This window comes from Myzus persicae, unplaced genomic scaffold, assembly GCF_001856785.1.
Source record: "Myzus persicae strain clone G006 unplaced genomic scaffold, MPER_G0061.0, whole genome shotgun sequence".
NCBI lineage: Eukaryota > Metazoa > Arthropoda > Insecta > Hemiptera > Aphididae > Myzus > Myzus persicae.
Genome location: NW_019103934.1, coordinates 543,583 through 557,153, shown reverse-complemented (window position 1 = coordinate 557,153; position 13,571 = coordinate 543,583). Strand labels below are relative to the sequence as shown.

Genomic DNA, 13,571 nt, shown 5'->3' with positions numbered 1-13,571 from the left:
TACGAGACGGAAAACAATATACTCCATATTATGTAAACTTTTGGTGCTCTACCAGACTACCGACTGAGTGGTTCTATCCCGCGAAAAATAGTTTTTGCTATGCTGTACGTATGTACGTTAATATTGTAAGACAGAGACCACACATGCGAGAGTAGTGTCCTCTAAATACTTTTACATTTTGTTCATGTGTAACATTAAGCCATTAGCAATATGTACCTATATATTGTTATAATTATTATATTATTGTAATGCTGAACAATTTATTTACTAATTAATGGTATACTTAATACGTATAACTTATTAGTAGTTATGTACTGATTTTGGATTAATTTTTAAAAATGTTACTTTATTTGTAACGTCCTTGTACTTATTTAATGGAAAAGTAACGAAACGTGATCTATATATTGTCGGGTAATTCAAATAAAAATATCATTTTATTCCTTTTCGAGAGTAATTTACCTAACACTAGACTGTTAATAGTAACTTGTCTCGTTTTTGATTACAACGTTTTCGTTATATTGACCTTTAAGGTCCACACACACTGCGGCAGTGGCGGCAGTAACTTTAATAAATTAATAACTAATTAATAATTGACTAAACATTATCGTAAATAATAATAATTAAAACAAAAATAATCAAATAAAGATAACGATTTCAAAACTCAAATTGCCGGGAAAAAAAAAATTATATTTTGACTCCGCAATAGAGAAATGAAGTCCATAATAATGAAAACATTTCCCCACAACCAGCGGTGCAGAAAGTGTGCTCTGAGTGCTCAAGAGTGGAGCACTGCAATTAAAATATCGAATACCAAACATTGCACCAGGTCACTGAATATTTGTCAAATTGAATACGTTTTTGCACTGAGTGCACACTGAGTGCAACAGTGCGTCGAATTGAAAACGCTATAATATGATAGCAAAGTGTTTATTTTCTAGTGATAAGGATTAATTATTACGAGTGATGTAGATGGTGGTTGTTTACTCTTTCATCTTAGGTGCCAAATCCAGCATGATATGCGGTTCGGTCAGGATTAGTCGGATACTTGTATCTTGATTTAGTGATTACCGATGAATTAATTATTATTTTAATTCATGCTTTAATATTAATTATTTTAATGTACCAACGTTATCTATAAGTATTAGAATCAATAACTTGATGTGTTGAGTGTTGGCTTTGAAAAATATTACACGACTAGCAGTTGACTAATTTCTTACTATTTTTTTCAATTTTCCGTTCGATATGATTTGCATTATATTCCTTGATGACACCCGTAAGTCATAATATTCACCTGATGGCGTTGTTATACATGCAATATGATGACTTCATCAGCACGGGAGTTTAGTACAAGACATCATTAAGACCTGAAATGCAATTTTGCACTTTACAAAGGTAACATACCTACCAAATAACTATTTAATAAAATACAATGAAATTGTAATAAAATAAATTATTAATGTACCTATAGTGAATTTATTAATTTAAATGTTTTGTATTATTAACACTCTTAAAAATGTACTCAGAAGTCAGAATTATTAAAAACCCTTGAGCAAATGTTTTACTTTTATAATAGGTATGTCTATCATAAACTCATGCTTAGATATTTAAATAAATCATTTTGAGTAAATTACCCATTTATTAAAGTTATGCATGGTGAACTACTTAATATGTGAATTGAATAAAAAAAGCATATTACCAATTATATTTCTAGGTGGGAAATATTATAAAATATAAATTCTTAAGTTTACCTAGGTTATATATATATACTAGAAAATATGCCATTAATATTAGTATATTAGTTATTGCTAATAATAACAATTTTATGTTAGCCGTTTTTATTAAAAAATTTTGAATTTTTTTATCAAAACACCATTAAGTACTTTTTAAAAGTATTTTTTTTAACACTGCCCATCCTTGATGGCTATGGATCAATTTTTTTAATTTTATAATTATTTCAGTAGTATTTAAGTTCTTAAAACATATTTAAGTTTATTGATAGATAAATAAACATAATCCTTTTTTATTTTGACGCAGTTTAATTATCACACTAATCTTAGCTTGAACAATATGGGTCCATATGGTTCAGATTTATCAGTAGGCTTAAAATTGAACTATCTCTCATGGTCCAAAGAAATAACAATAACGACTAACAACCACTAAATAAGCTCCGCAAAAACATTTCGCACATAGCACCGATATTTGCCAAGCCGGCCCTGTATAGTTGCCGGGGTCGAATTGGTATGTATTGTCCAAAAAGATTTTCACTTCTAAGTGGCCCATTTTCATATTCACTGGCCCAAAATTACGTCTAAAATTGTTATGAGTTTGTAGGTAGCTTAGCATATTTTAAACATGAATTTTTTTTCACTCACACAACTGGCCCAAACTTTAACCCATCGAGATTTTCTTGGTAGCTCACCTAACCAATCCAGCCCTTGTAGTAATCCCAGGCAAAACAGTTTTTGCTATGTTTAACACTTGTTAGACACATGCGAGTGTAGCGTCCCCATAAGTTGGACGTATATTTAAATGATTCAATATTGGGATGGTTTTGTTACATTTTATTTCAAAATATTGTGCTCAATAAACAAAAAATGTTCTGAGAAACAAAGTTAAACAATATGGTAAATTGATGCAATAATAAAATAATTATTTAAAATGATTGTCAAATTGATTATTTATTTTATTTTTCCGTTTACTCTATAGTCTATAATCTGTGTGTGTAAACAAAATACTTTTTGAATTATCCATAGAATTTAATCATTTTAAAAATGTATACAGGTTTAATCTCTGATATTTCAACCTATTCTACTAAACTGTTTGATTAATTGTTGTTAATTATATTAGATCTATACAAATAATAGCTATAATTTAAAGTCAAGTTAAATGTATAAAAATAATTATTTTGTTCTTATTAGAAATCTAAATATCAGTAAATTTTAATATTAAAAATTATATATTGGCTACTTCTGAATACTCCTCTTTTAAAGTTAGTAACAAAGTTAGGAACATACTGCCAACTTCAAAGGATGCCAAGTCTACAAAGCTGCCTTCAAAAAAACCGTCCATCCAGCCAAGATTCCTGATTCCAACAACACCAACACTAACAACTATCAAAAAACCAAATCCTACGCTGAAGCCACCAAAACTCATCAAAACCTACACTCGGAACTCAAAACCACCGACGCTCTCTCAAGTTTAATATCAAATTTAAACTCACTAATTAGCCCCCTTATCTCCCTTCTTTCATCAGTCCTAAATGCACTCACAGCTAATAGCACTCCATAATCTTATCGTCCAGACAATCCATACTAAAATTAATTAACTTATATAATATCTTATCTCATTTCCTTTTCCCATTATATTATTTAAAAATATCTATACATGATCAATTACCATTCGACTCAACTAACACAACATAATATTTTGTAAAATTATATAATGTTTATACTTGTAATAGCATCTTGTATGCTGAGACATTTTAATATATTAAATTAAAAAAAAAAAAAAAAGTTAGTAACAAAATTAGTGATATTAATAACATTTTTTGAAAGGTTAAGAATCATTGCTTTGCAAAATTAAAAAAATTCAAATTTGCACTATATATTTTCACTTTACCGTGTACCCTAAATTTTAAAATTTTTTTTTCATGTTAGTAATTGTCCACACTAAAAGAGATGGTACAAAATGAAAATTGGTATTGATCTTAAGTTTTGAAGTTATAGGCGTTTGAAGTTAGTCTTTTTTCCAGTTTTTGTTAAATAGCCCTCTGCCAAGATTTGCTGATTTTAAATATTACTATATTACTAAATTAAATATTGTGGCTCAATGCTCAATGTGACTTATAGATAACTCGTGGCGCAGTTTTTGAACTCGTCGAGGTGTATTTTTGTACTTTTTTACCGTACTTGTAGATAAGTGTAATACCACTCATTAATATTTTATTTACCTTTTAACCTATTTGAGGTGGATTTTCATAACAAATTGAGGGATTTTTTTGAAAATTGGCCAAGCGAGCATAGTAAGCGAGTGACCTGGCCCAGAGTCTAGGTATGAAAAATAAGCAAATCTTGGTTATTTACACTAAAACGGTAAGAACAAAAAACTACAAATGGCTATAACATCAAAACTAATGATCTACCCCAATCTTCAATTGTACCACCCTTTTCAGTGTGAAAAATCACATAAAATTAAAAGAAAAATATGAAAATTATTGTGCCCGGTAAAATGGAAAAGTTCCAATTATACTCTTTAATTAGTAATACCTGAAATACAAGTTTTCTGTTATCATACACAAAAAAAAAAAAAATATAATTACACACAATTCTTCAATCAATTTATAATTGTACAAAAGATATTCTACACACATTTATTTTCTATTTATTAACATGTAAATTGAAGACTGAAATTATATTAGGTATGCTTGACTATTTTTCATTAAATATTTACAAAAACAATACAATTACTCAAGAGTTTATAAACTTAATTATTTTGTAAATATGTGTTATAATTTTTTTATTTTTATATTTGACTACAAAATTTTATTTTATTAAACAACTTCTAAATTGTTATTATATTTGTGTTTTAGGAAGATACTTGGTGAAATGCAGTTCCAAATATAATGAGACTTGTTGAGTGATCATATTATATATTTATGAATAATCAAATTAGAAAATTATTAGACCAAATTTAATACTACACTTCAGGATAGTAAGAATTACATTCTACTAAAATGGAACAAAATGCCATGGAGGTAGTTAACGAAAATGTGTTAGATGAACAAGCTGATGTTGAAATGGAACATCAGTATGAAAAAAAAATTGAATGTAAAGCAGAAAAACAAGAGTCACTTGTTAGTTTGAATGAATTAACCAAAAAATATTGTGATATTAAAGATGAACAACCAGAAATTAATGAACATAATAGCGATGAAAATAATGAGTATGTAAGCCGCACAGATGTTATTCAATCACAACAATTAAAAGGAGTCCCATATCATGAAAATTCAAGTGAAATTGAAATTATACCACCATTAAATGATGTTTTCAGTCATAAATTAGAAGCTGAACACGATTTTGAATTTGGTTTTAAACAAACTGAGGATTTTAATTTAAGCTGTGATGAAACCAATATAATTTCAAATAGTTTTTCTGATTCACTTTATACGGACAATTTTTCTTGTTCACTTTCTTTTAGCTTATCTAATCCATCTAGTAGTAGTTCTCATTTTTCTCGTTTGCCTAGAACATTAAATGAACATTCAGAATATAGTTTTACTAATGAAGAAGATCTTTTATTTAGTTATCTTAAAGAAATGTCTAATGATAATCTTGAACCAAAAGAAGATGTTGAGAATTTTGAAACATTGTCATTAGTGAAGAGTAATTTTATTAATGATACATTAGAATACGATCTTCTACAATATGTATTAGAAAATGTAAAATTTGAAGATGATAATGAAGTTGATAGAAATTCTGAATGTTTTGTAGGAGACAGAATAATTATTAATCCTGATATAATGTACAATATTGAACTTAGATTACATCTTAAGACAATGCAACTCTTAGCTGAACAAATTTCAAAAACACCTGATGACCTAACACTGTTAAATAGATGTATGGAATTAATATTAATTCCTGAAATGAAAAAAGAGCGACACAAAATTACTGATGAAAGTACACCATTTTGTGAAGATATTTCTGAATCAAATTTGTATAATATTCAACACAAGAACTGGAATAAAATAATAGTCAATCAACCAGCAGTGCTCTCGCATGTCAGATTTGATTATACTTCAAAAGACACTTTATATCTTCTAAAAAACGAATCTATCGAATACATAAGAAGATTAGTGGGCATCATGAAAAAAAATTTTGATATTCAACCCGAAAGCTCTTCTTTGAGCAGTATTGATTCAATTCAAAATAGTCTTCAAGAGGTGAATTTAATTACATTATTTAATTAGCAATAAAAATTTAATTTATAATTTATTTTTTACAATTTGAATATTATATTATTCCCTTCTACTGATTTATATAGTTAATTTGTAATTATTTGACTAAGCCAGTTATTATCAAAAGTATAGCTAATAATTTTGTTATTTTAAAAATAACTGTTTTTGTAAATGGATACTTTTTTATAGCACATTGCAATGTTCATTGCTCGTTATCATTTACATATAAATATTAAATGTATGATTTTATCAGTGACTGGAAGATTCTTTTTAAATATCAACTATTTTGAATTCAAGTTGTAGACATTAAATATAAATTATTTTAAATTCTAGTTCATTGTTTTTAAAATGTTCTAGTTTAAGTTCATTAAATTGAAATGAGAGTAAATTATTTGTAAATGATATTGTTTTAATTTATTTATTAAAATGATAATATACAGAAAAAAATGTATGAATTATGAAATATTTTTTATAACAGATCAATTTTAAAACTTTAATATTAAGTATTAAACATATAGCGTTGTATAAATAACAAAATAATAGGTAGGTGCTTATTCCAAGTGAACAAATTCTTTATCATCAGTGATTTTTATAAATAACTATATATTTTGTAATAATAATTTTTTAATTGCTTGGTTAGAAAATATTGAATTACTTATTTTTATGTTTCTGGTTTGTTTCAGATAGGCGTGGAAGGTGGTGTGATGGAATTGATCAAACATTATGAAAATTATGTATTTCTCAGGCGTAAAAGGTTATTGAAAGAATGTGAACACTTTGAATCAATAATTAATCAATTTGTGAAACGTATGTTATTGACTCCTTCAGTAAAAAACAAATATTATAATACTCAAGAATTCCTTGTTGAAAAACAATCAACGAATAAAATCAATGGTATAGCAGAGAATGTATTCAGAGAAGAAAAAGCATCCACAGCTGTTGAATCTGGGCATATTGGTAATATAAATACAGTTCCAGTTAAATCTGAAATTATTGATACAAGTACAGATGATATTTATAATAGAAAGATGTACTATACAAAATTTACTAACTCAGATATACAATCTAACGATCTCCTAAAATGTTCACATATGCTCTGTGTTCCCCCAAAACCTAAATCAAATTTATTTACAAGTAGAAAATCATTTTTAAGCACTGAAAATTCATCTAACCGACAGAATGAAAAAAATAATTACCTTTTAAGAAATAAAAAAGTTTTTGATGTTTCTAAGTCTGATTCTACTTCTACTTTTAATAAAAATATTCCTAATTTTGTTAAATCCATTGGATTAGATCAAGAATCTTTCCAAAAAATTATTGATGAGTTTAAAAAAACTTGCAATCATGAATCTAGCAAAAACCCAGATATTGACAATACAATAGAAGTAAATAACTATTCCGATAATCCCAGTTGTGAACCAATATAATAGTTTACAATATTATGGGAGGGGGGAGTGTTTGTCTTTGTCTTACAAACATAAAATTCTATTAATTTGGAGAGAATTAACTTAGTGTCAAAGTTGTACATTAGAATATAGAACTGTATTAGATAATTTACACTATTAAATTTAGCAGATTGTCTAAATTGAAACTCATGAAATAATAAATTGTTAACCTCAGTGAATTTCAATTTTTAGAGAGAAAACTAAATAAAGTTATTTTTAAATATATACAGACAAATCACGCTTTGACGGTATTAGTTAGACAGTTGATAATTTTTTTATATTACAATTTAAATAAAATCTTTCTTAATAAAATTACCGAAGTTTTTGGGGGCTCGTTTATGAATCAATCATTTTAGCTTATGCCCCATAGCCCAACCCTCTTGGTTCTCACCATCCAAAAAATGTTCAACATGGCAAATTTGCATTCAGCAGAACCAATTTTGAGCTATTAAAAGTGAAATTTACTTAGCATATTATTTAAAGGCAGGAACAATGTCTATAAATGTTGTATATATTACTAATATATGTTAGTATAATATTTGTCGATATTTTTTGTATTGCAATATTTTATATATTATGCATTAATTTGCTTAAAAATTAAAATATTGCAAAATATTAACATACAGACACAGATAAGGTTCTCTCTTTTAATTTTGATATTAAGTTAATTCACTCCAAATTATTAGAATTTTATGTTTGTAAGACCAAGATAAACACTTGCAAGTGAGGTTTCTTTATTATTAGAGCCCGGATTTATATACATTTAAAAAGTGTCAAATATGATGCAAATATTTAAAGAAAAAGTGGCTAAATATGCAATTATATGCATTATGTTACACTAAATAAAATTTTTTTAAACCTCATTTTTACACCAAAAAAAATCTAAATATTTTATAAAAAAAACAAAAAAAAAATTATATTATCCAAATAATTTAAATCTATATAAAACTATTAAAAAACTAAAAACAAATAAAAAAAAAATAATAAAAAAAAAAAAAAAAAATAATTTAAATCTATATAAAACTATTAAAAAACTAAAAACAAATAAACAAATCTTTTAAAAAAAATTTTTGAAACTTTAAAATATGTCTTAAACATTAGTAATATAAATTTTAAAATGCCAGAACAACACTTAAAATTAAAATATGAGAATAGGTTCTTTTAATAATTTTCGTAACAGTGAACAATAATTTATTTTTCCATATTTTCTGATGTCATTGAAGTTCTTTTTCAGTTAGAATTGACTTATATGTACTAAAAGACCTATCTACATCCACCAAAGTTATCAGTGCAAACTTCATACATGAACTCATAGAAAGAGTTAATTTCGGCTGCATGATACCTTTTTCTTTCTCTGACAAAATTGCTGTTATCTGCTTCGTGGTTTTGAATCCAACATTTTTTTCAATCAAATATAACAATTTTTCTTGAATTATTTTTCCCTTTTTTCCTGGTACTTTTTCCATCGCCAAAATAACATTATTTACAATTTGAGTAGAATCACACAAAGTTCAACTAGAATGTTCCAAATTGTTTATACTTTTCACTAGTATAAAAAAATGAGATTGAATAAACGTAAGGTCACTTTTAACCGATTCCAAACTTGGCATATTAAAACATTTTTGTATACTAACAACAGTTTTATCTTCTAATTTCTGTAAAATTATTTTAAGATCATCAAAATGTTCTGCGCAAAAATTAGCTGCTTGAATCTATGTTGCCCATCTGGTTAGTATTGTTTCTGGCGGCAAAGACACACTGGGCATTATTTCTTTATATACATCTACTCTCTGAGGTGCTTTAAGAAATACTTTTTTTAAATTACTAACCAAAGTATTTACATTAGGGTACATTTCTCTAACTGTTTCTGCTAGACGCTGGATCATGTGAGCAAGACATGAAATGTGTATCATATTAGGAAAACTTACGTTATGGTTTTACCAGCTTTGATCATATATGGTACGGAATTAGAACATAAAAGTAATACTTTTTCATCATTCCCCCCGTGAGGCCACAATATTCTCAGGCTGTCATTTACAAAGCGAGAAATTGTCGAATGATTAGTTTTATCTAATTTTTTCAATTGTTCTTACATAACATGGATGTAGGAAAGACTTTCGTAAGGTGCTTTCATCAAGAATGTGTTTTTTTGTATAATTTTGTAAAAATTCGCGGAAGCGTGGATTTTGTAGCTTAAACCAAGGTCTATTTGCTTCTATGAGGCTCAAACACAGATCTTCATTAAAACTTGATGTTTTTGGTTTGGTTTCATGTCTCAACAACATTTGCTTACTATCGTTAGAACTTTTTTTCAAACATTTCTAATGAAACTCGGTTCTTACATGTAATGTTATTTGAAATTTTTTATTACAATGCACCTGGCGATCACAAACTTGACAATAAATTACTAATCCACTAGTGGTAAACACAGTTTTGTCACGTTTTTAAGGCTCTATCTATCGATTTATGGATGAACTCAAATTAGACTTAGTTTTTGGCATTTTGTCTTTTTTTCAAACGGGCTAAACTAACACTACCGCGGACAAGCAAATCAATGTACAAATGATGGTCGACGACTACGTATTAACTATTAATTAATTGCCACCGTCCAGGGTGGTGGCTATTTTCACTGGTTGACAGGGGGTGGCTGAGAATTTCTGATTGTCGGTGTATTGAAATTTAACTAAATAAGATTTATAAATATAACGATACGTGAATACACAATGAGATTTATTGAGGTTAACAATTTATTATTTCAATAATATTTGTTTCATGAGTTTCAATTTAGACAATATACTAAATTTAATAGTTTAAACTATCTAATACAGTTGTATATTCTAACGTACAACTTGGATACAAAGTTAATTCTCTCCAAATTATTAGAGTTTTAGTTTGTAAGCCAAAGACAAACACTTGCAAGTGAGGTTTATTTTTTATGTACGATATTATTGTATGAATAGACAATTTACTAAATTTAAAAGGTTACACTATCTAATAGTGTTGTATATTCCAATGTATTTCCACCATTTAGTGATTTTTCATGATCAGATATAAATTTGTAATCTATTTTTATTTCATGATCTGGTATTATTTCACAGTCAGAATCTGAATTCAAATCATCATCGCCTTAGTCCACAATTTTATATTCTGTTTCTTCTATTTCATAATTTGATATTATTTCTTCACTGGAACTCTAGGAAGCAAACTGCAGGCTCTTTGATATCAGTAGACTGCACAAACTTATCATATTATTCAAATCATCTGTTCCGACCATTCTGACCATTGGTGAACCAGGAAAATACTAGTGGCACATTTTCAGATTTGTATGTTGGGTAAAGTTTGAGTTATTGACCATTTTAGATAATGGTTGTCCCTGCCGAAATCATTATATGCCCATAAATATATTTATAATACAATTTTCGAATTTCCTAGAGTAACATTCTTATAGTAAATAAATCCTAGGTTATCCAAATATATCATTAAATGTTTCTTGATATTTTAAAACCACCCAAAGCTCAAACTTATGCTATTATTCAAAGGATCTTTACAGACCATTGGAGAACAAGAATGTTACTCTTGGCACATTTCCAGTTGGATGGGTTCAGGTGCCGGGTACGGTTTGGGTTCCCGTTTATCATTGTGTATCTGGGAATTAATTATTTTTGTGACTGATTAGCAATCTTAAAAAAATATAGTTATACTAAAAAAGCATCTTTAAAATATTCTTGTATTTTATCGTGTTCAGCATCATTATCACCATTATCATTAGCAGTCAGTTGAAGACAAGAAAACATATAGATTGAATGTCTAGATTTAATTTGTAATTGTGAAGACCTTTTATCACCATTTATTTTTGAGTTATAAATTGTATTAACATCTGACGTTTTTAAACCATGTGAATCATGAACATTAATTAAACCGTTAGGCATATTTATAATATCTGAGACTTTTTTATAATTAATTTCCTCTTCGTCATCAGATATGATTATACATTAGGATTACTCATTTACTCATCACTATCTGATTTCATTTCATCATTAGATAGAATCATTTATTTTATTCTGCCATTCTCAGTCGCAGACATGAACTATTCATGGGATTCTTAACTATCCTGTAATACAGTATCTGATCCTTTTTGAAAATTCTTTCTTGCAAATTTGAATGTAAATATATTTTTATTATTGAATTCCTGTTCATCATTGGATATAATTATACATTGGAGTCGCTCACCACCATCAGATACAATCATATATTTTATGCTTCCATTTAAATTCACAATGCCATAGACTTCTTACCATGCAATAAAATTGCACACGCTGGATTAAATATTGGGTATAGTTTTGAAAGTAGATAAATTTGTATTATTATATTCTTTTTCACTATCGAATATAAAATTATACATATGGATTCCCTAATACCAGGAGATTCATTTTTGTCATTAAATGAAATCACACTTGTTAACTTTTTTGTTTTAAAGTCAACAACGAGGCCAAACCTATTAAGAACCAGGAAGTTGTACTGGCAATAAAAGAAATAAAACAAATTTTTAGATGTAAGGAAATATTACGGGACGCATGCCTAAGCCAAATAGGATAGATATAGATAAGCATAGATAGAAAATTACATAAGCCACGAGGAACAGACAAACGCGATCGTGTTATGGAATGGAGAGTCAGATTAACGGGTTCTAGACAAATTATTAATTAATGAATATCCAATTCTAAATATCAGATGTTATGATAAATGGTTCAACCAACAGTTTAGTATCCAATTTCAAAAAATGGATACCAAACAAATCATATTCGAATTGGATTTAGGAACATTTAATAAATCAGGAAGATTACTAAACCTAGAAGAAACCCATAGTATAATTTGTCAGAAAAACCATAAAGTAACACACTCGCACGATCCAAGAACAGATGTCAGGTTAACTAAATGCATATTTGATTACGTAATCCGTAAGCAAGGTTTTGATAGGCTAACAGAATTTACATTTGAATCTTTTCCTCTGTATATCGACTGCCTACCACACAATTATAAACCAGTTCTAGGGAAATTAAATTTAGAGGTGTTGAATGTTGAGTGCCAGAAGAACAAACGCTAACCTAGTTTTCTTATCTAAATTGTTGAATGGGGAAGTTGATGCTCCAAATAATATGATAATGAGGATAAATTTTAATGATCCTGGTGCTAATTTGCATAATTTTCCTCCTTTCCTTGTTCTTTTCTATGCGACAAATTATTTATATAACAAAATCGGTTTTCTTATGATGCTTTGAGCAAATGGTACCCATTACTTCTAAACAATTCTTTTTGTATCTAAATGTTTTTTATTATATTACCATCTTAATTAACTGCTGTTTATGTTATATGTTTATTGTTTAATTATTAATTACTAATGTTGTATTAAAATGTCAAGGGCCTGTCCCGTTTTTTTTTTTATATTAAATAAATACTTATTAGTACAATCAATTTTAAATGTTAGTATTGCATTCTAGTACTCTACCTATACTAGCCATTTAAGCTATTTAAAAGGACAACTCATTGATTAATTAATTGTATTATAAGGTATAAATAACCTATCAAATAATAATATAACAACATCTATACTTTAATATCCAAAATGTAAACAATAATTTTAAAAAGCGATTATTATTATTGATTTTTTAATATGAACATTTACTTATACCGACAATTAATCATGATTAATACAAGGTATCAATAAAATGTTAATTTTTTCAAACATAAATGTAACTCCAATTTACGTAAAATGAATCCATTGTATGCTAGAATTGATTTATGTATTCAATTTAATATAAACCAATTAAGTTTCTAAAATTGTATGTTGTATAAAAACTGTATTATTAAATTAATATTATGAATGTGTAAACCAAATATTTAGTTTTAGATTCTATTAATTTATATACCTACTTTTATTGATATAGCTCTTAATTTTTTATCTTATCTATCATCTGTTTATTTAATATTATATAATATTTTATCTGATTTAATTCGAGTTACTAATTAAAATTATTATAATTTTTATGAAGCAAATCTACTCCCAAAAAATCAAATAAATTAATTGAACTCTAGAACCCACAACACGCATTAGCTTACAGGGGTTTAGTAATCTTGTCTGTAAAAAAAATTTTTAATGTACATATGTTTGGTTA

General features: G+C 27.4%; 1 protein-coding gene across 1 annotated transcript; it reads left to right on the top strand.

The window, feature by feature from the left end:
- The first annotated feature begins 748 nt into the window (after positions 1-748).
- LOC111036601 lies at positions 749-7,881 on the top strand. Its single transcript, XM_022318683.1, has 3 exons — positions 749-1,392; positions 4,589-5,938; positions 6,637-7,881. The coding sequence occupies exons 2-3, from the start codon at positions 4,733-4,735 to the stop codon at positions 7,378-7,380; spliced, it is 1,950 nt and encodes a 649-aa protein (XP_022174375.1). The 5' UTR covers positions 749-1,392; positions 4,589-4,732; the 3' UTR covers positions 7,381-7,881.
- The last annotated feature ends 5,690 nt before the right edge of the window (positions 7,882-13,571 follow it).

Coding starts and splice junctions, on each gene's coding strand:
- LOC111036601 (XM_022318683.1), top strand. CDS start 4,733: ATGGAACAAAATGCCATGGAGGTAGTTAACGAAAATGTGTTAGATGAA. Junction 5,939..6,636: donor TTCAAAATAGTCTTCAAGAG/GTGAATTTAATT, acceptor GGTTTGTTTCAG/ATAGGCGTGGAAGGTGGTGT.